At 40.5% G+C, this 25,662-nt stretch overlaps 1 protein-coding gene and 1 long non-coding RNA gene across 3 annotated transcripts in view; one reads left to right on the top strand and one right to left on the bottom strand.

Moving 5' to 3' along the window:
- Window positions 1–9,124: 9,124 nt before the first annotated feature.
- LOC139569714 (uncharacterized) lies at window positions 9,125–9,964 on the bottom strand. The gene is made up of 2 exons (XR_011673932.1): window positions 9,882–9,964; window positions 9,125–9,645 (listed from the first exon to the last, which is right to left on the bottom strand). It is a non-coding gene; the product is annotated as an uncharacterized lncRNA (long non-coding RNA).
- Window positions 9,965–11,984: 2,020 nt separating this feature from the next.
- Window positions 11,985–25,662, top strand: part of kansl1a (KAT8 regulatory NSL complex subunit 1a) — a 57,958-nt gene continuing 44,280 nt past the window's right edge. The window contains exons 1-3 of one of the 2 annotated variants that reach the window (XM_071392429.1): window positions 11,985–12,027; window positions 12,669–12,744; window positions 23,232–24,627. In XM_071392429.1, the coding sequence (XP_071248530.1) occupies window positions 23,300–24,627 (1,328 nt within the window). In that variant the 5' untranslated portion in view covers window positions 11,985–12,027; window positions 12,669–12,744; window positions 23,232–23,299. Of the gene's footprint in view, window positions 12,028–12,668; window positions 12,745–21,039; window positions 21,174–23,231; window positions 24,628–25,662 lie in introns of those variants that run through there. The other variant, XM_071392427.1, reaches the window with a different exon arrangement.

Below are 25,662 nucleotides of genomic sequence, written 5' to 3'. Positions count from 1 at the left end.
TTAACATAAATCTTCAATAATGTTTCAACCGGAGAATTCCTTTGTCTGTAGAAATTCGATGGAACGCAGCTAACTCTCACGGGGGCGCGCCTGAGTGAGCTCGTGGCACTCTGCCAGAGCCCTGACTCAATCAGCTCTTATTCCCTCATCCTTCACAGTAGAAGCATCAAACAAGGTTCTAAAGACTGTTGACATCTAGTGGAAGCCTTAGGAAGTGCAATATGGCCCCATAGATACTGTATATTGGATAGGCAAACCTACAAACCTCAGATTTCCCACTTCCTGGTTGGATTTTTTCTCAGGTTTTTGCCTGCCATATGAGTTCTGTTATACTCAGACATCATTCAAACAGTTTTAGAAACTTCAGAGTGTTTTTTATCTAAATCTACTAATAATATGCATAGCTTAGCTTCTGGGACTGAGTAGCAGGCAGTTTACTCTTGGCATTCATTATTCATCCAAGCTACTCAATACTGCCCCCAGCCATAAGAAGTTTTAACATCAACACATCAGAAGATACAGTATACCCATTGGATTTGGGATTCTGCTGGGAGTTTACCTCATATTTGGATTTTTTATTCTGCTTTGCCACTAAAATCATAATAAACACTGAGAACGAAAATATTGTGTTATTGTTATGCGTATTATTAATATAAATAATAACAGGGGAGGAGGGGTAGTTCAAAAATGAACCACAAAAGGTTCTTCAAAAGGTTGTTCGATGGAACTTATAGGGGTTCCCCCACAGTTTCAATTTGAAGAACCCCTAAAGGATACTCCAGGAACCTTTTCTATTTAGAGTGTATGGCTCCACTGTTGGGCATAGTGATATTGGTATAAACTATTGATCAAAACGTAGGGCATTGGTGCAAAAAAATTATGTGTTTTAGGGATGCACATTTCGTTACAACTAACTGACCCTTGCAAGTTTTGTTCAATTTTGCTGCCAACTAACCGGCCCTCATTTAACCGGTTAACCTGCCATCCAGGACCTCAATACCAGGCGGTGTCAGAGGAAGGTCCCAAAAAATTGTGAAAGTCTCCAGCCACCCAAGCCATAGACTATTCTCTCTGCTACCACACAGCAAGTGGTACCAATGCACTAAGTCTAGAGCCAACAGCACCCTGAACAGTATCTACCCCTCCAAGCCATAAGACTGCTAAACAAAACAGCTAAATAGCTAATAAAATGTCTACTCGGACTACCTGCATTGATCCTTCTTTGCACTAACTCTTGCACTGACTCTGTTTACACACTGGACTCTACCCACCCACTCATACACACTTACACCCCACCACACACACACTTTCAAGTCTCCTGCGCTGACTCTATGCACACAAAATGGACTCTCTGTATATAGCCATGTTATTTTCACTCATTATTGTTATTCGCTATTCACTGTGTATTTATTCCTCATGTCACTATTTATTTATATTTTTGTATCTTTGTCTTAAACTCTGCATTGTTAGAAAATGACCCATAAGTAAGCATTTCACTGTTATTCTACACCTGTTGATTACGAAGCATACCACTGGGCACATACTGAAATTACGTTGAACCAACGTGGAATAGACGTTGAATTGACGTCTGTGCCCAGTGGCATAAATAAAATTTTATTTGACAAACGGTTACATTTGTTCCAAATAGTAAAATTACGTGACCAACAGAAAATATTATGCGTGCATACAAGGAACGGACATTTTTCATTATGTTATACAGTACATACTGAACAACAAACAATAAGTTAGTGGAGTTCAATGCCTAACCAAACAAAATATACTGAACAAAAATATAAACGCAACATGTAAAGTATTGGTCCCACATTTCATGAGCTGAAATAAAAGATCCCAGAAATGTTCCATACACACAAAAAGCTTATTTCTCTCAAATTTGGTGCACAAATTTGTTTACATTCCTGTTAGTGAGAATTTCTCCTTTGCCAAGATAATCCATCCACCTGACTGGTGTGGTATATCAAGAAGCTGGTTAAACAGCATGATCATTACACAGGGGAACATTGTGCTGGGGACAATAAAAGGCCACTCTAAAATGTACAGATTTGTCACACAACACAAAGCTTGCAATTGGCATGCTGACTGCAGGAATGTCCACCAGAGCTGTTGCCAGATAATTTAATGTTAATTTCTCTACCATAAGCCGCCTCCAACGTTGTCGTAGAGAATTTGGCAGTACCTCCAACCGGCCTCACAACCGCAGACCACATGTAACACACCAGCTCAGGACCTGCATCTGGCTTCTTCACCTGTGGGATCATCTGAGACCAGCCACCCCGGACAGCTAATGGAACTGAGTATTTCTCTCTGTAATAAAGCCCTTTTGTGCGGAAAAACTCAATCTGATTGGCTGGGCCTGGCTCCCCAGTGGGTGGGCCTATTCCTTCCCAGGCCCACCCATGGCTGCGCCCCTGCACGGACATGTGAAATCCATAGATTAGGACCTAATAAATGTACTATAATTGACTGATTTTCTTATATGAACTGTAACTCGTTGTAAAATCATTGAAATTGTTGCATGTTGCGTTTATTTGTGTTCAGTATAAATCAGAAGGCACTAACTTAATTTTCAAAATGTCTATTTATTCAAAGTGTTGAATTCTTAGAATTTCAGTGGCTATTTGAAGCGTTTCATTCCAAAACGGTATATATCCATATTCAGAAATGTTGGTAAATTCAATGACAGACATGTATTTGTTTGAAATTTATGGTTTCATTTCAGAAACAGATAATCATGTTTTTTTCCCTCAAAACTCTATATTCACCCTCAGAGAAATAAGTAGTAATGCTAGGTTTTATGCAGTCAAATGTAACAAATAACTACATTATTTAATAAAGAACTGTACAAATGACAACCTACATTTGTGACATCAATATACATATATTTAAAAAAAATCTAAATCAATACAGTAATATGAGATTTGTATGAGGATTTTTTTGCCTACATTTGACATTTTAGTAATTTAGCAGATGCTCTTATCCTGAGTGGCTTACAGTAAATGCATTGACCATAGCCCTTTCCTGCAGTTAAATGGCCTTTTGGACTGAGTGCAATGTTATTAGTAGTTTTCATACTTCCATAATTAATAAATGTTTTTTAAACGCCGAAAATCCGATGTTTATATGTCACACGGTTTTGTTATATTAGTCTCCTGTGATTTATATAAAGTATAATATTGGGACCCAAACTCTAAGGGTGTGTTCAATTTGGCTATCTACTCTGATTTCAGAGCACTCTCGTTTGAGTGTGCCAGAGCGCAGAATAACTGATTAATTTATTAATGTACATCACACGTTGAATATAACAGGTGTCAGTAAAGGTTGGCAAAAAACGTAATTGAATTGTTGGTAGAAGCGCACAGTTACAGTCACTAACGCTCTAGAATACATAAACACTTCTGCGACGGCGAGTAAAATGGTCAGAGTGAGGTGTTCTCTAATTTGTGTCTGGACGTAGTTAGCAAGCTAGCCAACTTTAGGCAATTAGCTTGGGCGCTTGACTGCAGTTGTGAGGTCAGAACGTCCGGATCAACCCTACTCCCCCGCCAGAGCGTTCAGTGTGCGCTCAGAACGCTCCGAGAGTGAAACGCTCTGAATTTACGAATAGACAATCTGACAACGCTCTGAATTTACGAACGGCCCAGAGCGCACTCTGACACATTGGAGACAATTTACGAATGCACCCAAAATTGAATACATTTCAAATCTATATCTGACATGGTACAGGTGTGAGGTGGGTGAGGTGTATACTTTTGTTTCAATGTAGATTTGTTAAAGACTACCAAGAAACACTATGTGACCATGATTTAGCCCACTGCAGTAAAACAAAAAATATACAATATACAAACATTCCATTCCAGCGAAACAATGGATATACAGTATAGCGTTTACAAAAAAACTAATTTTAATACACATCTAAAATCTATGAATTAAAAAAATTGAAGAACTAATATTTTATACAGACATGAAGGTACCCATACATGATATTTGTGTATCAAATGTCCCTGTTCTGTTTCGATTCACATGCATGACATGCAAGGTGGCGAGGATGACGCTCATTGTGACAAGTAAGGTCACCTGCTGTTGATACTGGCCCTGTGGGTGTTCCATATAACCTACATAGCAGCCCTGGGAATCTCTATATGGACCATACTGAATTTGTGGACTGGTTAAATTGTTGCATAGTAATATAGCTCCATCTAGGATTTGTGTTTCAAAAGTTTTTGGAAAAGTGCATTTTTGGAGTACAGTCAAATTAAGATTGATTAAGGGACTGCTGCTATCGCACATAAAAGTCAGTGGACTTGTGAAATCAGTAATATTTTATGTGTCAAATGATTACTATTTGAAGTCAGTTGTTGCCAGCTGACATGGCATTATTATAACATGGCAATGCATGCACAGACCTCGGCCACCCGAGCCACGGACTGTCCACCCCGTTATCATCCAGAAGGCGAGGTCAGTAAAGGTGCACCAAAGCTGGGACCGAGAGACTGAAAAAACAGCTTCTATCTCAAGGCTATCAGATTTTTAAATAGCCATCACTAGCCGGCCTCCACCCAGTACCCTGCCCTGAACTTAGTCACTGTAACTAGCCAGCTACCACCCGGTTACTCAACCCTGCACCATAGAGGCTGCTGCCCTATGTAAGGTGCCTTCGGAAAGTATTCAGACCCCTCAACTTTTCCCACAATTTGTTACGTTACAGCCTTATTCTAAAATTGATTAAATACATACAAATCCTTAGCAATCTACACACAATACCCCATAATGACAAAGTGAAAACAGGTTTTTAGAAATGTTTGCACATTTATTAAACCCAAAAATACCTTATTTACATATGTAAATATTCAGACCCTTTGCTATGTGACTCGAAATTGAGCTCAGGTGCATCCTGTTTCCATTGATCATCCTTTCTACAACTTGAATGGAGTCCACCTGTGGTAAATTCAATTTATTGGACATGATTTGGAAAGGCACACACCTGTCTATATAAGGTCCCACAGTTGACAGTGCATGTCAGAGCATAAACCAAGCCATGAGGTTGAAGGAATTGTCCGTAGAGTTCCGAGACAGGATTGTGTCAAGGCACAGATCTGGGGAAGGGTACCAAATAATTTCTGCAGCATTGAAGTTCCCCAAGAACACAGTGGCCTCCATCATTCTTAAATAGAAGAAGTTTGGAACCTCCAAGACTCTTCCAAGAGCTGGCCTCCTGGCCAAACTGAGCAATCGGAGGAGAAGGGCCTTGGTCAGGGAGTTGACCAAGAACCCGATGGTCACTCTGACAAAGCTCTAGAGTTTCTCTGTGGAGATGAGAGAACCTTCCAGAAGGACAACAATCTCTGCAGCACTCCACCAATCAGGCCTTTATGGTAGTGACCAGACGAAAGCCACTCCTCAGTAAAAGGCCCATGACAGCCCACTTGGATTTTGCCAAAAGGCACCTAAAGACTCTCAGACCATGAGAAACAAGATTCTCTGGTCTGATGAAACCAATATTGAAAATAGCTGTGCAGCAACGCTCCCCATCCAACCTGACAGAGCTTGAGAGTATCTGCAGAGAAGAATGGGAGAAACTCCCCAAATACAGGTGTGCCAAGCTTGTAGCATCATACCCAAGAAGACTCAAGGCTGTAATTGCTGCCAAAGGTGCTTGAACAAAGTACTGAGTAAAGAGTCTGATACTTATGTAAATGTCATATTTCTGTTTTTGCTTTGTCATTATAGGGTATTGTGTGTAGATTGGTGAGGGGGAAAAACAATTTAACCTAACAAAATGTGGAAAAAGTCAAGGGGTCTGAATACTTTCCGAAGGCATAAACATGGAACACTGGTCACTTCAATAATGGAACATATAATCGACTCTGCTGCTTGAGCATGCTTTTGGGGCACAGCCGATAGCGTGCTGGACTTCGGGCTAGAAGGTTGAGGGTTCGAGACCTGCTCCCTGCCTGTTTCATTACATTGGTGTCAGAAGTGGGATCGGACCTTGCATCCACGTACGTACGTGTGCTTGGCCAGTGAGCGCGTTCCTAAACGGGCATGTACACTAGCAAGTGGTAAATTACCGCGTGCCGCTTAGGCTGCCCATTGTGACACGCTTGTGGGCGTGCTGGCAGCATATAGCAGCACGTTCGATTGTGCATCAAGAATTCAGCATAGCAAGTTTGTATGAAGGTCTGGTTATTAGTGGGGTGGCATGTACCTTTGTGGTTCGAGTGTTGGCCCAGTAACCAAGAGGTTGCTAGATCGAATCCCCGAGCTGACAAGGTAAAAATCTGTCATTCTGCCCCTGAACAAGGCACTATTCCTAGGCCGTCATTGTAAATAAGAATTTGTTCTTAACTGACTTGCCTAGTTAAATAAAAAATGTAAATGGGTAAATAGTTCAATAGTAATATGATCTAAAACGCTTTGGTGACAAAGTTTGCTGCCCTGTTTCCAATTGTCCACATGGCTGGGAGAACCTATTCAAGTAAGTAAATTCATTTCGAAAATGTAAAAAAAAAAAAGATGTATTATTAGCTAACTAGCATGAGCTGCAAAATGAGCTAGCTAGTTGGGCAGCGAGCTATCTAACCAACCTTACATACTGTATAGATAGCTAAGTGAATGAAATATCACCAGTTACATAACTTCATATTAGCTATCTTGATGTATTTATCACTGTAAAAAACAAACTCAAAATGCATTTGTAGGTAGCTAGCTAACAACCATGGAGGAGGTTGAAAGGATAGCAGCCCCAACTGTCAAACTGAGAAAGTAGGCTATTCTGGATAGGGCAGGTACTTGTGTAGTTCCAGTCCCTAGAAGTGAGGACAGACATAATAGTAACATAATTTTCAGTGTAATTTGAGTATAATGAATTCTATTTCTTGTGAGGTTTTCTGTACTCAGATAAAGAGATGTCTACAGATGAAGAGGTCCCAATGAAGAGCAGTGGTTCTCAGTCCTGGTCCTGGGGACTCAAAGGGGTGCACATTTTTGTTTTTGCCTTAGCACTGCACAGCTGATTCAAATGATCAACTCATCATCAATCTTCAAGTGGTATTTATGTATTCATTTGTGATGCTATCCTTGATATGATCATGTTATTGTCACATGCTACACATGCACATTTACATTTGTATTTGTGCATTATTTTACCAGGTAAGTTGACTGAGAACACATTCTCATTTACAGCAATGACCTGGGGAATAGTTACAGGGGAGAGGACGTGTGTGCACAAGGGATATTATACTTTAGTAATCGACAATTACCTGGTGATGTAAAAGTCTAATAATGACATTATCTTCCATATTACTTCAGATACCTTGTAACTGGAGATTCTTTCAAAATGATTACCTACAGTTTCCGTGTAGGGCACTGCAAGGTTGGGTGACCAAGGCCATCTGGGACTGCCTCTTGGAGGAATTCAGGCATGTGAAGGCTACCTACGTCCTTCATAATTTCATGAGGATAGACACGGGGACCAGGAGGGGATCTGCAGCCTGCCGCTGTGAGGAGAAGTCTGCTGCTCTGCAGGGTGTTTCAAGGATGTGGTCATCAACACAGCAAGAGAGGCAATCCGTGTGCAGGAGATCTTCACCTCCTACTTCTTCGAAGAGGGTGCTGTTCCCTGGCAACACCATAGACTACACTATGCACAACCAAAGGCTCTTTTAAGAGCCATCCACATTGCAATAAGAGTATTCTTCCATTTTCTTAGCTATGTCAGCTGCAGTTATTCAATTCCCATTTTCTCTCCCTTTGATTTCTACTTCTCAGGTGAGGGTGCTGTTAAGGTAAGGGTGTGATGCATGTACAAAAACAGGCTATTTTAAGTCACCCATATTGAAAAAATGTAGAACAATTAGACACCCTATAACCCACACCTACACACTCATGTATCAATCTGATTGATGAATTGTGTTGTCCAGGCTCAGGTGTATAACTGTGGCTCCTTCCACCTTCAAAGAATAGGCAAGAGAGCCAACCATGGAGAATAGTAAGACACTTCATTATTTCTGTAACTACGCTATATTGTTTGTCCTCGTGTGTCCGTTCATGTTTTTCAGTATAGAGTACTCTGCAGCCACTTAGTGTGGACACCAGGTGAGGCCACACACATATATTCCTGTTGAACACTCTTTAACTACCTTATTTTCTCAATAACAGTCTCTCTCCTTCACTTCATCCCTCTTTCCCCTTCTCCCTAAATCCTCTAGATTATATCAGCTGTGTCGGTGAACCCCTCCCGCATCTGAACTGACTACATAGAGGGCACAGCATGAACAGAGGTGAGAGGTCACTTGGTCAGGTCAACAGGATGTATTATTAAAGGGATGCTTTACATTGAAATAGAGATGCAGTAGTCCCAGAGTTAATGATCCAAGGTCAGTTTTGCATTTAACCTCCTGATGATTGATGACTGCCAGTTTTAGAATATATTTTTTTTAAAGGCTTAAAAATGCTCTCGTCTGCAGGTATGTTTTGATGTTAGAGAGGATGCCAATCCCCAGTCCCGTCAACGCCACCTCACCCACTCTTAAGATAATCTTCGGGCCGACTGGGAGCCCAAGGCTGGTTAGGAGACACCACTAGAGACACTTGTGTAATTGTGATGAACTGAGAGAATATTAGGGTAGCACTGTGATTTATTAATCATATGCTGCCTTCCCTGCTCCTATGTCCTTACCTCTTTCCCTTTCTGTATTTTACACCTCTTTCTTCCTGTTTTTATAATGCACAACAGATGTGCATTGAAGTAAAGATTGAACTTGTATTTATAATATTACAATTAATATTTATAACACTTAACTTATTTCAATAAAGTGTTTCACATTCTCTTCTGGTTGAAATTAAGTCTCTCATTTGATGAAATAGTACACCTAGGAAATTAGATATTGAGATTAACCGGTTTTACAGTATTTACATGATGCATAGGAAGTGTAGTGTAGTTAAATCATGTTTCTAGTCTATTGCATAGCTAGCGTAACCATTGATGTCCCAGGACCAAGATTGGTAAACACTATAAATGTAATACATACATGCAGAAACAGCATCAAAGACTAATTTGATACTCCTGGTATTGGATATGACTGAAAAATAATCAGAAAGACATTCATACCTGAACTGCACCTTTATTTGCCAATGTAGAGCACATGATCAGTGAATATATTAAAATGTAACGTTACAGGCTACAATGTGGGGATCTCAAGCATGGTAATAACTACATGTATATACGACTTGCATCCTTGGCACAAAGTTATATTATATTCTACTCAATCTATAGACTTCATTGTCATTCAGACTGTTTTGAAGTTGATACAACTGGCTATGATAGCTGAGGTTCATAGCTAGTTTCTGAACTAATATGTATACCAAACGTTTTAGTGTGCATACACAGGTCGGCTGCATAGCTAGCAACACATCCATAGGCATACAGGTATTTTTATCCTCCACTGCACAATAAGCAAGAAAATAGTTAACTAGCTAACTTACGTTATTTCATCTGCATTGCAAGGCAAATAACAGAAAGACAAGCTTACACAATTGTACATAAAATTAGCAGTAAATGCTTTAGCTAGCTAGATTCTTTACATCCACTGTTTCACAAGACTGGTTTGCTGGTTGTTTCAGGAGTCCCTAAAATATTAAACAACCAGAATTACAATTTCATACTCATGTCACAACACCCATAAAGATAGCCAGCTAACTGGCTAATGTTAGCTAGTCAGCTAGCTTGTTATTAAATCGCGATTTTCGTAAATTAACTTAACGACAAAAAAATTGCATAATCGTTTGTCTCTACATTAACTAACATATTCCTGTCAATTGTAGATTTTTTTTGCATGATTCGTTATGACGTTATAATCACTTACATTTGCTTCCATCCTAGTATTTTTGTCCGCCATCTTTGCTGAAGAAAGTCTCCAGCCTTGGGTCGCATAGCATCAAATTCGTCATGGGAACCACTCGATATGATTGGTCGCCGCTGGTGTTTTGCATAAAGTTGGGGAAATTTTAGATTTTTCACCGCCTCGGACGCAACCGCACCACCCAAAGGTCCCCCGCCCTCTCCGCTGTCCTTCCATTGAAATGAATGGAAGGGAGTTATGTACAAACGACCCATATCGACGCTGCCGTTTGAGCATACTTTTGGGGCATAGTCGATAGTGCGCTGGAGGTTTTGAGACCTGCTCCCTGCCTATTTCATTACAATACTATATACTATTATATCCTACAGATATACTACATATTCTATTCACATACTTTACTCTCCATAATTACTTTACATCCCATCACATATATACTGTAAATATTTATACTCTATACTCCGACATTGCTTATCCTAATATTTATATATATATATATTATATATATATATATTATATATTTCTTAATTCCGTTATTTTACTTGTATATTTGTGTGTATAGTTGTGTATTTTTTTTATATTACTGCACTGTTGGAGCTCGGAGCACAAGGATTTCGCTACACCCCGAATAATATCTGCTAAATATGAATGTCTATGCGACCAATAAAATTTCATTTGATCTGATTATTTGGTTTGCAGCAAGAATTTTCTTCCAAGGGAACTGTGGTGGAATTTAATCAACACTGCCTCAAAATGGCTTTTGCCTCAAATTGGCCTGACTGATTTATGGAAAGTATGCGTAGACTATGTATCCATTAGTTTGTATTTCAAAATAACTGTTGACGTTGACATTTCAAATGGTTAAGGTAAGGGTATGTGGGTTAAGGTACGGGTATAGACGTCCCAAGGATATGGGATACTTTTATTTTTTATTTTTTTTTACATATAAAGAATCATTTTCAATTTGTTAAATACTTTTATGGTGCGTATTGCTTTTTTGTTTTTACATTTACTGAGCATTTAAATATTATTTTGAAATGATATCTTAAATAATGTGAAGAGGGGTTTGTTCTCTGCCCACTTCATTTTATGGATACAGAATCTTCCATGAAAGATTAACAAAGTAACAATGAAAGTTAAATCAGGGTCCATATCATTTGGATCAAAATAAAACATAACATCAGAGTCTCTCAAATTAACATTAATAGTCGTTTCTTTTAAATAAAATCTTTTAACTCACTCCAAAATCTTCTGACATAAGAGCAGTCCCAAAATAAATGGTCAAGAGTTTCTGGGTCACAACCACAAAATACACATTTGTTATCAATAGCTATTTTAAATCTGTGTATAATACATGTCTTTACAGGGTAGATTCTATGAATGAGTTTGTATGATACTTCTTTCACCTTATTAGATATACAATATTTACCAGACAACAACAAAACTTTGTTCCAGTTCACTTGTCCTAGGGCTGCATTCCAGTACATTTTAGCAGAGGGAATAGTAACATATTGACATAGTTTCCTTATATACATGTTATTACATTTATAGTTTAAAATGTCAATTCCTTCTAATTGTATTGAGGCTACAAATTCCTCAATAGTTGCACTTGGAGTAGTGTTATATTCTCCTAAAAGAAGAATAGCACCTTTAGGGACAGCTCTAACAACAATTTGATACTCCTCAGGAGTGAATGTAACAAGGTGTGTTCTCATAAATGCTGGATAATCATATAGTTGTCCATCATTATTCAATAATTGTTTAACCCAAATAATGTTGTTGTCAAACCAGTTCTGGAAAAATAAAGACTTGTTTTTGTATTTTATGTCTTTATTATTCCAGATTGTATACCTATGTGGGGGAAAAAATGTGTTTGTACATGAGGTTCCAAGTTAGAAGAACTTGTTTATGAAAGTGTGCAAGCTTAATAGGGATTTTACCCATATCAAAATTGCATTTGAGTAAGAATTCTAGACCACCATGGGATATGGGATACAACTGACCCTTCACTATTTCCGCTTTAAGGCTTTTAACAAAGAACGACAGCTACGTAATCCAATAAAAAAAAATGCAGATTCACAGCACTGGCCAATCGCTAAGCTTGTAGGTGGGTGTTGTCACCTCAAGGATCGGTTGGTTACTGCGCGAACAGGTGAGCGTGCATATTATTGTTTTTGTTCAAAAAACTAATTTAATGGCAAAAAGAAAAACGTTTAGTGCATGTCCAACGACAGACTTATTTGTGATATCGGTATTTTCTATTCTTGCAGTCCAACAGCCCATAAAACAGCATTATATTGGTCACTACTAGTTAGCTGCACTTAGTCAGCTAGCTAGCTTTTGTGAGCGGTCTGAGGGAGAGAGTATCAAAATATTTAAATGACAGACATGATATGATTTCAGACCAACTGGGGAAGTATTTATTTCTGTGATATCATGCCCATCATTGCGCTGAAATGCACTGTTACATGCGTTAGTTGATGTTAATGTTTAACTTGTACAGTAGCTTTGCTACTTAGTAGCTAACGTTAGCTAGGTAACGTTATCAAACGTAGCTAGCCCAGCTAGCTAGCACTAGCGCTACCTGTCTTAAAGGGACATTACACTCCAAAATAATACGTTTATCAGATGTCGAAGGTGGTCTTCTGTTGAGATAAGTGCAAATCCCAGGTCATGTTTTGTAGATGTGCCATTTGGCTATGCCATTCAATTGGGGTTGAAGCATAAAGCTGGACACAACCAATGGTGCCTTTATTTTTCTATTTATTTGTATTAATCCACATTTTTTGTTAGGTAGTATCGTCTTGCAATGAGTTTTGGAGATTTGGATCCAGGCTACTGTTTTTCACAAATGGACCATACATTACAGGTAAGAGATGGAAAAATAAAAAGTGTAGGCCTAACTACATTGTACTACAACGTCATTAATCTTCTTGAGGTATGTATAACTAATTCAACAGGTCAAAATGTACTAACACGATAATACACGCAAGAAATGCTATGCACAGTGATGTACAGCAGCCTCGGAAAAGAACACTGCGGGGTAGGGCTGGGCAATATGGCATAAATTATGTCCTGATTTTTTTTCAAACTTATAAGCGATTCACAATCTCTAAATGAGCTTGGTTGTACAGTGTAAAGGTCAAATACACTGCATTTCAAACAGTCAGCAATAATCTAATGTGTTCAGTGCTTGTGAAATTATACCTAATAATCACTGATCTGGCTTTCAAGTCTTTATGGAAATGCCTTTTTTTGTTTAAAATTTAACCATAACATGCACAATGCACATTCATTAATAATGACTAACCTCTTGTAGCAGGCATTATAGAAGTTGTGTACAGATCTCATAAACAATCTCTCAAGCACAAGCTCACGTGCTAGTGAGTAGCCAGCTAATTGTTATTTCAAGTTTAGCATCTTGGATCTATTTGCTATCTAACAAGAGAAAAGTTGAATTGTTATGAACACATCCTTCTGTACGTCTTCAACTGGTTGAACAGCATGCTAGCCAGTTTACTTTGTTCAGATGTTGAAGTCAATTGGCCTACCTTATTTCTCAGAATGAGAACGAGTTGCTAATACCTTAATTGTTTTATGCATATTGCACATTTATTAAACAGACTAGACAGCTCGTATAACAGTCTTTGGCTAAAATGTTGCTAGGGGGTATGTGGGAAATTGTGTGACTAACTGAGCATTCATTTTCCAGAATCAATGTTCAAGGATACTCCTGTTTTAGTAGTGTCTGCTCTGCGTGCAATTTGAGGAGTTGAGACATAAAAAAGGTATCTTTAGAAAGGTTACAGTAAAATAATGTCTCAATGTCTTTCGGTGTCAATAGGACTGATTCTGTTGGACCAAACCTCAAATAGCTAGTTGAAACTGCTTGTCAGAGAGGAAGAAGGAATCTCTCATCTTTGTTGTGAGTGGCAGGGGGAGGGGCTTGGTGGGATTTGAGTAAATGGGAAGGTGCACACAGCACAGAAGGAACAAAGGAGACAAGACCAAAAAGACATGAGAACAAGCAGACAAATGCTCATAAATTTGATTTTTTTTGTGTGAAAAGCTATATTCTTGCGATACAGGCATTTTGGAATATCGCCATAAAACATGCATTCAAATTAATTGCCCTACTGCGAGTCAGAATGTTGAATAAAATTCCATTTCAACTTGCTGGTTTGTCAGGGGGTCGGTCCGATCCCTTACCTCGTCCTAAGGATATTTAACCTTTTATTCAAGCAGGAAGGCCCATTGAGACCATGGTCTATTTTGCAAGGGAGCCCTGCAATACAAGACCAGCAGCAACTGCATAGGGCAAATAAGCCTGAAATAATGACCCAAATCTGGCCTGTGTATGAGTAAACAAATATAAAGTAATGATTGGATCCTAGCAAATCACAGGACTGCAAGGTGTGACTCAGAATCAGAAGTACACCAGACTGGGGGAGGTGTTTGGAGGGAGATGATTCCCGAGCATTGGGCAGAACATGTCTGGTGAATGTGATTTAGGGTGTCCGTGGTACTTAAGTTAATTTATCTAATTTAAAGGCCTTAAGTCGTCTTTAATTTATCAAAGGTCTTAAAAAATGTGATGGAGATGACTGTTTCCGTTATATTTTTGACTGCTGCTTAATTGTTTTCACCACTGCAAAAATGTTTTTATTTAAACATGAAATAATACGAGGTGCACTTTCAAGATGTTAGAGCACTATCCACATGTGCGCAGTTCATGTGCAGGTCGAGCCATTGCCAGAGGGGAAAGAGGAAATAGCAAGGTGGCCTATACAATTTGAAGACAACACTCCCTTGCTGGGATAAAAAATTACAGATTTTTTGGGGTTCTAAAACCATTATTTGGTCAACACTAATGTGCATTAACCTGCTTCCGGCAATGAAAGTATCTGCCCTGTTCCTGTTTCGCTGCTAACTCGAACGCCCTTTCCCCCCTTTGAGAGATGCATTCTGTTAAGCACAAGCATAGGCTACTGACAGTTGATCAACATTTTGAAATGTAATTGTGGGGGAAAAGTTCAACTGTCAAGAGGAAATTTACAAACATAGGACGTAATTGAGATGATGCGCCAGCGGAACGGAGCAGAGTGTGTCACTTGTGGTATATACATCAAGTAGCCTATATAGGCCTACCAATGGACAGTTTTTGTAGGACATAAAATGTACTGTTGGATCAATTGCATGGCTATCTAGCAACAATATCATATTTAGAGTTAGCAACCTAGCTGATGTATTTTGAGTTCCCACCTCATGTGGTAAATAGCCTAGGTCAATATGCACAAAAACATGCAGGCAAATTCATCTCTAAAGAGACAAAAATATGGGATTATTCTGGATCCTATTTTGACATCTTGCACATCAAAATATATCCATCATGCATTCCCTGAACTAATAGATGAAATAGCTACATTGTTGTGTTACAGCCTGAACTCAAAATTGATTTCTCACCTACAGTGCATTCGGAAAGTATTCAGACCTCTGACTTTTTCCACATTTTGTTACGTTACAGCCTTATCCTAAAATTGATTGAATTGTTTTTTTCCCTCATCAATCTACACACAATACCCCACATTTACATAAGTATTCAGACCCTTTACTCAGTACTTTGTTGTAGTACTCCCATTCTTCTCTGCAGATCCTCTCAAGCACTGACAGGTTGGATGGGGAGCGTCACTGCACAGCTATTTTCATGTCTCTCCAGAGATATTAGATCGTGTTCAAGTCCAGGCACTGGCTGGGCCACTCAAGGACATTGAGACTTGTCCCGAAGCCACTCCTGCGTTATCTTGGCTGTGTTCTTAGTCGTTGTCCTGTTGGAAGGTGAACGTTCGCCCCAGTCTCATCAAGGATTGCTCCGTTCAGCTTTCCCTTGATCCTGACTAGTCTCCCAGTCCCTGCCGCTGAAAAACATCCCCACATCATGATGCTGCCGCCACCATATTTCACAGTAGGGATGGTGCCAGGTTTCCTCCTTGGCATTTAGCCTTCATTTATCATAGCAAGAATAGACTGACGAGTTTCAGAAGAAAGTTATTTGTTTCTGGCCATTTTGAGCCTGTAATCGAACCCACAAATGCATGCTGCTCCAGATACTCAACTAGTCTATAGAAGGCCAGTTTTTTTTATTGCTTCTTTAATCAGTACAACAGTTTTCAGCTGTGCTAACATAATTGCAAAAGGGTTTTCTAATGATCAATTAGCCTTTTAAAATAAACTTGGATTAGCTAACACAACGTGCCATTGGAACACAGGAGTAATGGTTGGTGATAATGGGCCTATGTAGATATTCAATTACAAATCAGCCGTTTCCAGCTACAATAGTCATTTACAACATTAACAATGTCTACACTGTATTTATTATCAATTTGATGTTATTTTAAGGGACCAAAAAATTTGCTTTCCTTTCAAAAACAAGGACATTTCTAAGTGACCCCAAACCTTTGAACGGTAGTGTAGGTATTCACACCCCGGAGTCAATACATGTTAGAATCAATCACCTTTGGCAGCGATTACAGACATTTTCAAGTCTTGCCATAGATTTTGAAGCATATTTAAGTAAACTGGAACATTCAATGTCGTGTTCGCAAGCAACTCCAGTTTATATTTGGCCTTGTGTTTTAGATAATTGTCCTGGTGAAAGTTGAATTTGTCTCCCAGTGTCTTTTGGAAAGCAGACTGAACCAGCATTTCCTCTAGGATTTTGCCTGTGCCTAGCTCTATTCTGTTTTATTTTTATCCTAAAAAGCTCCCTAGTCCTTTCCAATGACAAGTATACCCATAACATGATGCAGCCACCTCCATGCTTGAAAATATGAAGTGCTACTCAGTGATGTGTTGGATTTGACCCAAACATAATGCTTTGTGTTCAGGACATTTTTTATTTTTATTTTTTTTACTTTAGTGCCTTATTGCAAACCGGATGCATGTTTTGGAATATGTTTTATTCTGTGCAGGCTTCCTTCTTTTCACTCTGTCATTTAGGTTAGTATTGTGGAGTAACTACAATGTTGTTGATCCACCCTCAGTTTTCTCCTATCACAGCCATTAAACTCAGTAACTGTTTTAAAGTCACCATTGGCCTCATAGTGAAATCGCTGAGCGGTTTCCTTCCTCTCCGGCAACTAAGCTAGAAAGGACGCCTGTATCTTTGTAGTGACTGGGTGTATTGATACACCATCTAAAGTTTAATTAATAACTTCACCATGCTCAAAGGGATATTCAATGTCTTATTTTTTTTCTTCATTTTTACCCATCTACCAATAGGTGCCCTTCTTTGTGAGGCATCGGAAAACCTCCTTGGTCTTTGTGGTTGATTTTGTGTTTGATATTCACTGCTCGACTGAGGGACCTTACTGATAATTGTATGTGTTGGGTACAGAGATGAGGTAGTCATTTAAAAATCATGTTAAAACACTTATTGCTCACAGAATGAGTCCATGCAACTTACGTGACTTGTTAAGCACATTTTTACTACTTAACTTATTTCGGCTTGCCATAACAAAGGGGTTGAATACTTATTGACTCAAGACATTTCAGCTTTTAATTAAATTAATTTGTAAACATTTCTAAAAACATAATTCCACTTTTACATTATGGGATATTGTGTGAGCCCAGTGACAATCACAATTTAATCAATTTTAAATTCAGACTGTAACAACAAAATGTGGAATAAGTCAAGGGGTGGGAATACTTTCTGAAGGCATTAACTTATTTCATGACTTACTTGGCACTGGAAAAAGTTGGTCTCCAGCCCTCCCGCTTAGCTACCTTGCTTGAAAGTATAGTAATTTGATACTCGATTCACTGAATAAGGGAATTATTTTCTTAGACTTTTTGGTTGTAGTCTGTTATAGCATAATACCTCCAAGAGAGCTACTGAGTGTGTAGACTTTCGTTCCAGCCCCACTAACACCAGATTCTACCAATAAACTGCTCAACAGGACTTTGTTAAGCTGACTGGTGTGTTTGAGCAGTGCTGGATCAAAAGCCTGCACATCCAGTGGCCTAGCTATCCAGATGGAGAGTTGACCACGTGTTTTAAACAGTAACAGTGCTGTATATCTGACTTTAAGGCATTTTTTCACAGTGGTATTGTTATAGTATTGAGTATCATTAGCTGGTATTGGTATCGGTTCAAAGCCAAAATTCTGGACACCTAGTTTGTGATCTAACTAATGATTAGCCCATTATGTTTGCCAGAATTTGCCGACTCTACCTTTATGCTTGTTTACACTGAGCTGCACTGGGGTCAGAACGCATTAATGGTTACATTAAGACACAGTGGAGCCGGCGTGAGATGTGGGTCGGAAAACATACCTCAATGCAAGGATGGGATATGCCACTGTACAATATTTTTATCCACACTGCTCCATCGGAGATTGAAATACTAATATTTTTCCAGGGAAAACTGACCTTTGTCTTATTGTTAGCTAGCAGTAGCCACAGCAGCCATTATGGTAAAAATAGTGAAAGAGCCAGCCCTAAAAATACAGCTTTTTGACAGCATGGGCTCATTTCTGGAGGGGAATATTAGCAGGTATGTGGTGTGCACAAAATAGGTATTAAAATGCATTCCAAGTGGCATTAAAAAGTTCTTGCAAAGTCTTAAATTCAACTTCATGGAATCTGCAGATACCCTGTGATTAATTGGTCCATGTTTAGGTCTAAGTATCGTACAAAGTATTCACAGGAAATTTTTAGTAAAGACCCAACATACCAGACCGGTCGGCCCGAGCGCAATAGGCAGACGTTACATCGCTTGCTGTTACCACAGTATGTTATAAAAACCACCTGCCCAGTGGTGACTATTTTCGCTGAGTCTGAATGTAAAATGTTAGCAAATATTCTGGTAATAAGCGCTCTGTTGCATTCTGCTGTCCATCGTTTAGATGTTTGTCTTACGTGACTTTACAACAACTTCTTCCTAAATGTGGGTCGCCAGAGCAGGTTAATTATGTCATCACTTCACCACACAGCAAAATAAAAGTCCCCTGCAAGACTCTTCATTGTGCCTGCTTGTGCACACTTGCAGAACTTTTATTTTGTCATGCAATTAAAAAGGGAAAGTTCACTGAAATTATTAAATTACATATTTGTTTCCTTACTCTGTAAGGAGTCTATGGACAAGATATGACCACAATCCATGCTTTGGTTTTGTTTACCTGGCCACTTTCAAATGCTAACTTTTATGCATTTGTGCCACAAATACGGTGCAAGTCAATAGTACCTATATTAGCATTTTCGCGCTTCATGTCCAAATCATCCTGTTTTTAAAATGTTGTACCTCAATGAAGTTACTTACAGATGATTTAAGAAACAACCTGGAGACCTATATTTTAGAAAAGTCTGTGTAATAATACTTTGCTGTAAAGTGGCACATTGTGTCAAATGTCTAGTTGAACAGGGACCAAATCACTGACAAACCTGGAGTGTATTCATTAAGTCTTGCAAAGGAACCATTTACCGTTTTTAAAGAACCAAACACAAGCGAACTGGGAGGGACCTACCTGAATTTTTCCAATAGAAACGTGTTTTTGTTCGGCGTAATGTATACACCCCAGGTGTGCATTTTAGTTTGTGTCAATGTTTGCTATGTTGTGTGATGGTTTGTACTGAACGACACGTTTCCCAAAAACGGTGTGCACTGTTCTTCAACAGCCTTTGAGGTATGTTTGCTCCTGTTTGGTGGGTGTGGCCTGATCAATATGGGTGTGATCATTTTGGAATTGGAAAACTCGTGCAGCACACCATACAGTAATTGTCCTCTGGGTCACCATAGTCAAGTTTTTTAACTGGTTGTACAGTACCGTTTCTGTTGAATTCAACATTGCACACCGTTCTGTCATACTGAACACACCCCAGGAGAGTAACATATCTGCTACACTGGGAGCGTAGCGTTTGAGTAACCAAAGCGGAAGCAATTGCACTGATTAGTTTTGCATCACTTGGGTGGGCGGAGTTTGTATGTCTTATAAACTGTAAAACTCATTCCACAGAGCTGCTGAGTGTCTGCGGGTTTTTGCTCCACCCTTGTACTTAATTCATCAATCAAGGTCACTAATTAGTAAGGAACTCCCCTCGTTGTCTAGGTTTTAATTGAAAGGAATAAAACCCGCAGACACTCTGCCCTTCGTGGAATGAGTTTGACACTTCTGTGGTAAACCCTTTCATTGGGCTTAAAATTAAATCTTCACCCTCCAGAGGGCAAAACAAGTACCCACTATTGCATCACACTCTGCCAATGTAGCAGACATTTCCAATGCAACTTTAGGCAGTTAGCTTATTTGTAAGGAGGATGTATACATCTGTGGTGCACTTGGTTCTAGCAGCTACTGCTTGCTGTACATCCTTCCACAGTCCATTGTGTTTATTGGTACATAAGCTGTATGAATAGCCTAGCACAACTCTATTGTTTGTCTCATGACAAATGATACAAATACTTTAGGTAAAGGTTGTTCTCGTGGTATGCCATTCAGTGATTACTACAGATATTAAATAAATAATTCAAATCAAATGATATTGGTCACATACACATGGTTAGCAGATGTTATTGCGTGTGTAGCGAGTACAATTTTGATACAGTGTCATGGGAGGCTTTTACCCTTTTGTCCAGGTTTGTTTGTGGGTCACTTTTGATATGCACATACAGAGAAAGGCTTTAAGAAGCTCCCTCTTATGGCACGTTTGGGCATTTCACGTAGTCTCTTGTCTGCCCTTCAGTCTAGCGGCGAGAATGAGAAATGTCTCCCGCCTACCAGAATTCACACACCACCACCACTTCTGTTTGTCAGACTCAAATCAGAGGGAGAGGAGCAAGCCGCCATTTTCTGAGCGTCTCTCCCTAAAACGAGAAAATAGGCTCTTCTCAAACACCAGAAAAACTGGCCTTCTCAAACACCTTAGGGTGTGGGGAACAGAGTTTGCGACAAAGGATTGTTGTAAAATAATTAACAGAAGTATTTTTGACCAGAAAGGACAATTTTTACACTTACTTGCTATTACTAGTAGCGAGGCGCGCTAGCTAGCTAACTTTAGCGCGTTAACGTTAGTTAGCAAGCAAGGTGTAGCTAGCTACGTTAGTTGATTCGCCCATTGCTTGGTTCCGGAACGAATCTTGAGCTCTTGAAACGGGGTCTTAAATAAAAAAGGATTGCATTTTTAGAAAGGGGAATGGCTGATTAATCGATTCAAATCGTGTTTTTTTGTGGTATCCGTTTACGTTTCCTTCAAAAACTGCGGGGGATTGTTGCCGAAATTCACTCGGATAGTGCGCCTCGTCACGTGGTAGGTTCCTCCTTTTTCTTTGTTAGCTAGCTAACAAGACTGGTTCATCTTTACTCCGACTAACTTGTCCGGTTTAGCATTCGACAAAAATGTACCTAATTCAAGTAGACTAAAAAAACTATTAAAATGATTTAGCAATCACACATTGTCAAAGCGTGGTTTGCATGTGGCTTATTTTAGAGAACAAATTGCATTGCCAGAATCATGTACATGTCTAGAATAGCCATTGTATTTTTTTAATTAAACTATAACGTTATGAACTGAGCTACACTGTGAAATGTTTCAGCTATTGCTTTTCAAACGTTATGTTTACGTTACAATATAACGTTAGCTAGCTAGGCCGCTAAGGTTGTGTGCTTATTGATTTAACGTTAGCCAACATTTGACTGCACGGTTAGCAAACGTTAACGCTGCCATTTAGAATAAGATACATAATAATTTACTACACACGACTTGGAGCGAGCTAGCTAAATAATTTGTTGAAATGCATTCTGTTCTAGTCAGTAACTGGTCACGTGAATTTGAAGACAAAAACAATAAATGTAAACATTTGTAGGGGGCATTGTGCGAACAAATCCTTTACCAAGGCGTCATGGAAAATAAAGGGAAATTTGATATATCAAAAACATTAGCCAATGTATGAATCTAACGTTTTTATCTTAATAATAATAATTAGGTTGACCTTTTAAACGTCAAGTCTTTTGATAGGGACAAGTTTAGTGGATTTATCATAGCTGAATAGGCGGTTTAATGTGGATGAATTGCATTGAATCTCCCTCGGAAATACAACATGGCGTTTGTGCGCGCTGACTAGAAACTGCGGTGGAATACTGAGCCCCCCCATTCATATCGCCTGACAGATGATACAGGGAGAAGCAGAACGCCTTTTATCATTGTGGATTCTGCCTGTAGCTAGATTCCCTAGATCGAATTTTGACCCGATTCTCATGTTTACCGGAATTACATACCAATCCAATAAAACGTCCCCCTTAAAATTGGCATTAACCATACACACTAATTGGACCACGAGCAAGGCTGTACCTTGTGAACATTATCCTTATCTAGTAGCCTAAATATTATTTAGGAAATGTGGATACTTGTGTGTCTGAGAATTTCACACAGGAAGTCAGAATGACATGTGCTTTGGGCTATTATTGGGCTAAATCCACCTGCTTACACCTCCAAACCCTGCTGCATCTGACCTAGTAGGGTTTGAATAATTTGCATTGGCTGCTTTGCTTTCCCTCCTTATCATCCGACTATCCTTGAATTCAATGGTCACAGGGCACAGATAATTCTTCGAGGAGGAGCCTGGGGAGTAGTCCTAAACGACGAAGGCCAACTTGTTCACACAAGCACAGGTGTAGTTGGCTGTAGGATTTATTAGCCTGAGGTTCCGCTAGGCTAGTTTCTTGCTGTTGACCACATTGTTTTCATTATTTCCTACATGTTAACCATGTAGGCTAGTCAAGCAAGTTCAATCACAAAGAAATGGACTCATAAATCTACTTGCCTTCATTTTTTTCACAAAGTAGTCTAGCCTGCTGGATATTCTTAATGTTGACTGCCCCAACTAAAGGCATAATTTATTTTTTAACAGATAAATGTTAATATTATTTGTTTAATCCTGTTTTCAGCCAACATCATACTTACCTCCCTGACTATGGTTTGTTAGGTCTTAGGCAGTATGCTATGCTTATCAACATGAAGGTTGATATTTAATATGCAATTAGAGGTTCCAATTGCATGCTTTTTGTAAATTAATAGGCCAATTTAAAGCAGACTACATACTCCCTGTTTTCTCAACTTCTCCAAGTAAATGTTTTTATCTTATATAATTTGTTAGATTTATCAAGTGAAGCACAAAATCTTTAATTTGCCTTAGTCAGAGTAAATTATGTTAATCATTGTAGCATTTTAAGGAGGTGTTTGCTCACTATTGTGGTTACTTGATGCAGGTCTGTTGGTCACTGACCAGGATTGGGTGTGTCTGCTGTCTATCTCACACCTTTACTGTGTGGTACTAGTGTCTGACTTTGTGTCTTCTTGACCACTCAGGCTGTCCTCTGGCAGGGCAGTAAGCGGGTGGTGTGGAGCAGGCCGCGGAGTCCGTCTCTCTGCACTGCATGGCTGCGATGGCGCCCGCTCTCACCGACGCCCCAGCCGAAGCTCACCACATCCGCTTCAAATTGGCTGCCCAGTCCTCCAGTCTCTCCCCGGGCAGCACAGAGAACGGCAACACAAGCAACATCCTCATCCACAACAGCAGCGGCACCGGCAAATGCAAGGTCTCCGCCGCCGCCGAAAACTCCCACAACTTTTGCAGCGGGAACCAGGAGCAGCCGACCCAGCAGCATCAGCAGTCCTCAGCCTCAACCTTGGGCAAGCTCCAGCCGCTGGTGGCTTCCTACCTGTGCTCCGATGTGACCCCCGTCCCCTCCACCAAGGAGTCTATTAAACTGCAAGGAGTCCTCATCAAGCAGTCTGTGCTGAAGAGTCACGGCATCCTACCCAGCTCGCTGTTCAACGGCGGGGGAGACTTCCTGCTGAGTAAACGGCAGACTTTGGAGCTGTCCGGAGGACAACTGAAGAGCCTCATGAGCAGCAACGGTGGTGGCCAAGCCGTAGCGGCCATCAATGGCCTAGCCAAGAAGCTGGCCATGTCCGGCGCAGTGGGCTCCGTGGTGGCATTGAACAGGAGCAAACCCTCCGCCAGCGCTGAATCTCAGCCCCTAACGCCTCCACCGGACTCCAAGGCCTTCATGGGTGCCATCTTAAAGGGACCCGTCAAGCAAAAGCATTCCCTGGTGGTTTCTCACAGCGCAGGAGGAAACGGCCTCCAGCAGCAACCAGCTCACTTTGTGGCACCTGATACACCCTCAAATCAGCCGGACACACCCTCAAATCAGCTGATGCCGCCCGTGACTGACTGGGAGAGGGCAGGCAGAAGCCAGCAGGGATCCCCAGTCTGCTCTCCGGCACCCCAGTCCCCCTCCTCCACCCTCTGCAGCCTGGACGCCCAGGTGAAGGAGCGCACTCTGCTCAACCACAGCCGCCAGGGTGAGATTGAGGGCCGGATGCGGCGGCTACGCAAGCGGCTGCAGGTGGTGCAGGCCAAGCAGGTGGAGCGCCACGTTAAGCAGCAGCTGGGGGGCTTTCTGGACTCATCCCTCAGCATGCTGCCTCCCGCCACCACAACGCGTAAGGGGGACACCACCGCCACATGGTGCCCGGGCCGGCACTCCTTGGGCGCCAGGGACAGCCTGGGCAGGTTCTTGAAGAGCGGCTCCATCCCCACAGAGTTGGAGCGCCTCTACCTCAGCGGCACAGCCAACCTGCACGTGGCTGAGAGCAACTTCGACTCGGACGTGACGGAGAGCAGCTCGGGAGGGGACACCGACCTGGAGGAGGAGGTGCTGACCAGAGTGGACATTGAGCAGCGGCACATCAAAATGTAAGTACCACAGGACTCACCGTTGTGACAGGAGAACCCCAAGTCACGTTCCATCATATAAAGGTTTAGAAAAGGGTGAGACTGAAGTGATGAGTGTTCATGTGCCAAGCTAAAGGCCATATGATGGGTCTTTTGAAAAACAAACTCTTTTTACACCTTGTGACCATCAGTGTATTGAGCAGAAGGGACTTACCATGCCCTTTTTCTTTGGCTCAAGCAGCATCACAGGCTGAAAGAGCTTTTCGTCAACCAAATCATGTAATCTTCTTGATGTTTGTTGCCTGGCAGAAGGGGACAAAGTGGGACTAACATAGATGGAAGGTGAGATGGTGTTCCCCTAACTATTCTACTCAGGATAATGGGATCTTAATCTACACGGTACAAAGGGTCCCCAGCTTTCACCTAGAAGGCTGTGCTCTGTGCAGATGAACTCAACATCTTCTATTTGGGTGAACAGGTGCTAATGGCAATTAGAGATGCCCCATTTACCCGAATGGAAGGGTCAAACTCCAGGAAGGGGGCGATAACGCCAGTTGCTTGGACGAGCTGGTGTTGTAGTGTGGGGTGTGATGCTGTAGTTACTGGAGAGACTGAGTACACTGTGAATCTATTAAATCCTCATCCACAGTGGTGTACTGCCACAACCAAGACTAGAGCTGAATGTACTGTTTATATGTAGAGAGAACAGAGAGCACATACAGAATACATGTTTTGATTTAAATAAAACCAAGGCGGAAATGTGACTTCATGCAAAGGGTATCATTTTTACATTTCCACTTTTTCTCATGGGTTCTTCTCTGCGGGGGCTTTCAAATGTATTCCACGCAAGGTGCAATCCAGAGTGCCTCATTTCTGCTTAATGTTTTTGAGAGTGAAAATAGACTGCCAGTTGGGTCAGCGGCAATAATGGACTTGGTGACTTGTTTGGTAGATGATTAACAAAGCAGAGAACTTATTTTACAGCCCCTTCCTGTTGCTTTTGGACTTTTGGCCTAAATATTTTCGTATCCATACAGAGAGAAGCCTGAGTTACTG

Source organism: Salvelinus alpinus, chromosome 3 (assembly GCF_045679555.1).
Source record: "Salvelinus alpinus chromosome 3, SLU_Salpinus.1, whole genome shotgun sequence".
NCBI classification, from domain to species: Eukaryota; Metazoa; Chordata; class Actinopteri; order Salmoniformes; family Salmonidae; genus Salvelinus; species Salvelinus alpinus.
The sequence above is the reverse complement of the archived record's forward strand: the minus strand, read 5'-3'. Positions and strand labels throughout refer to the sequence as shown.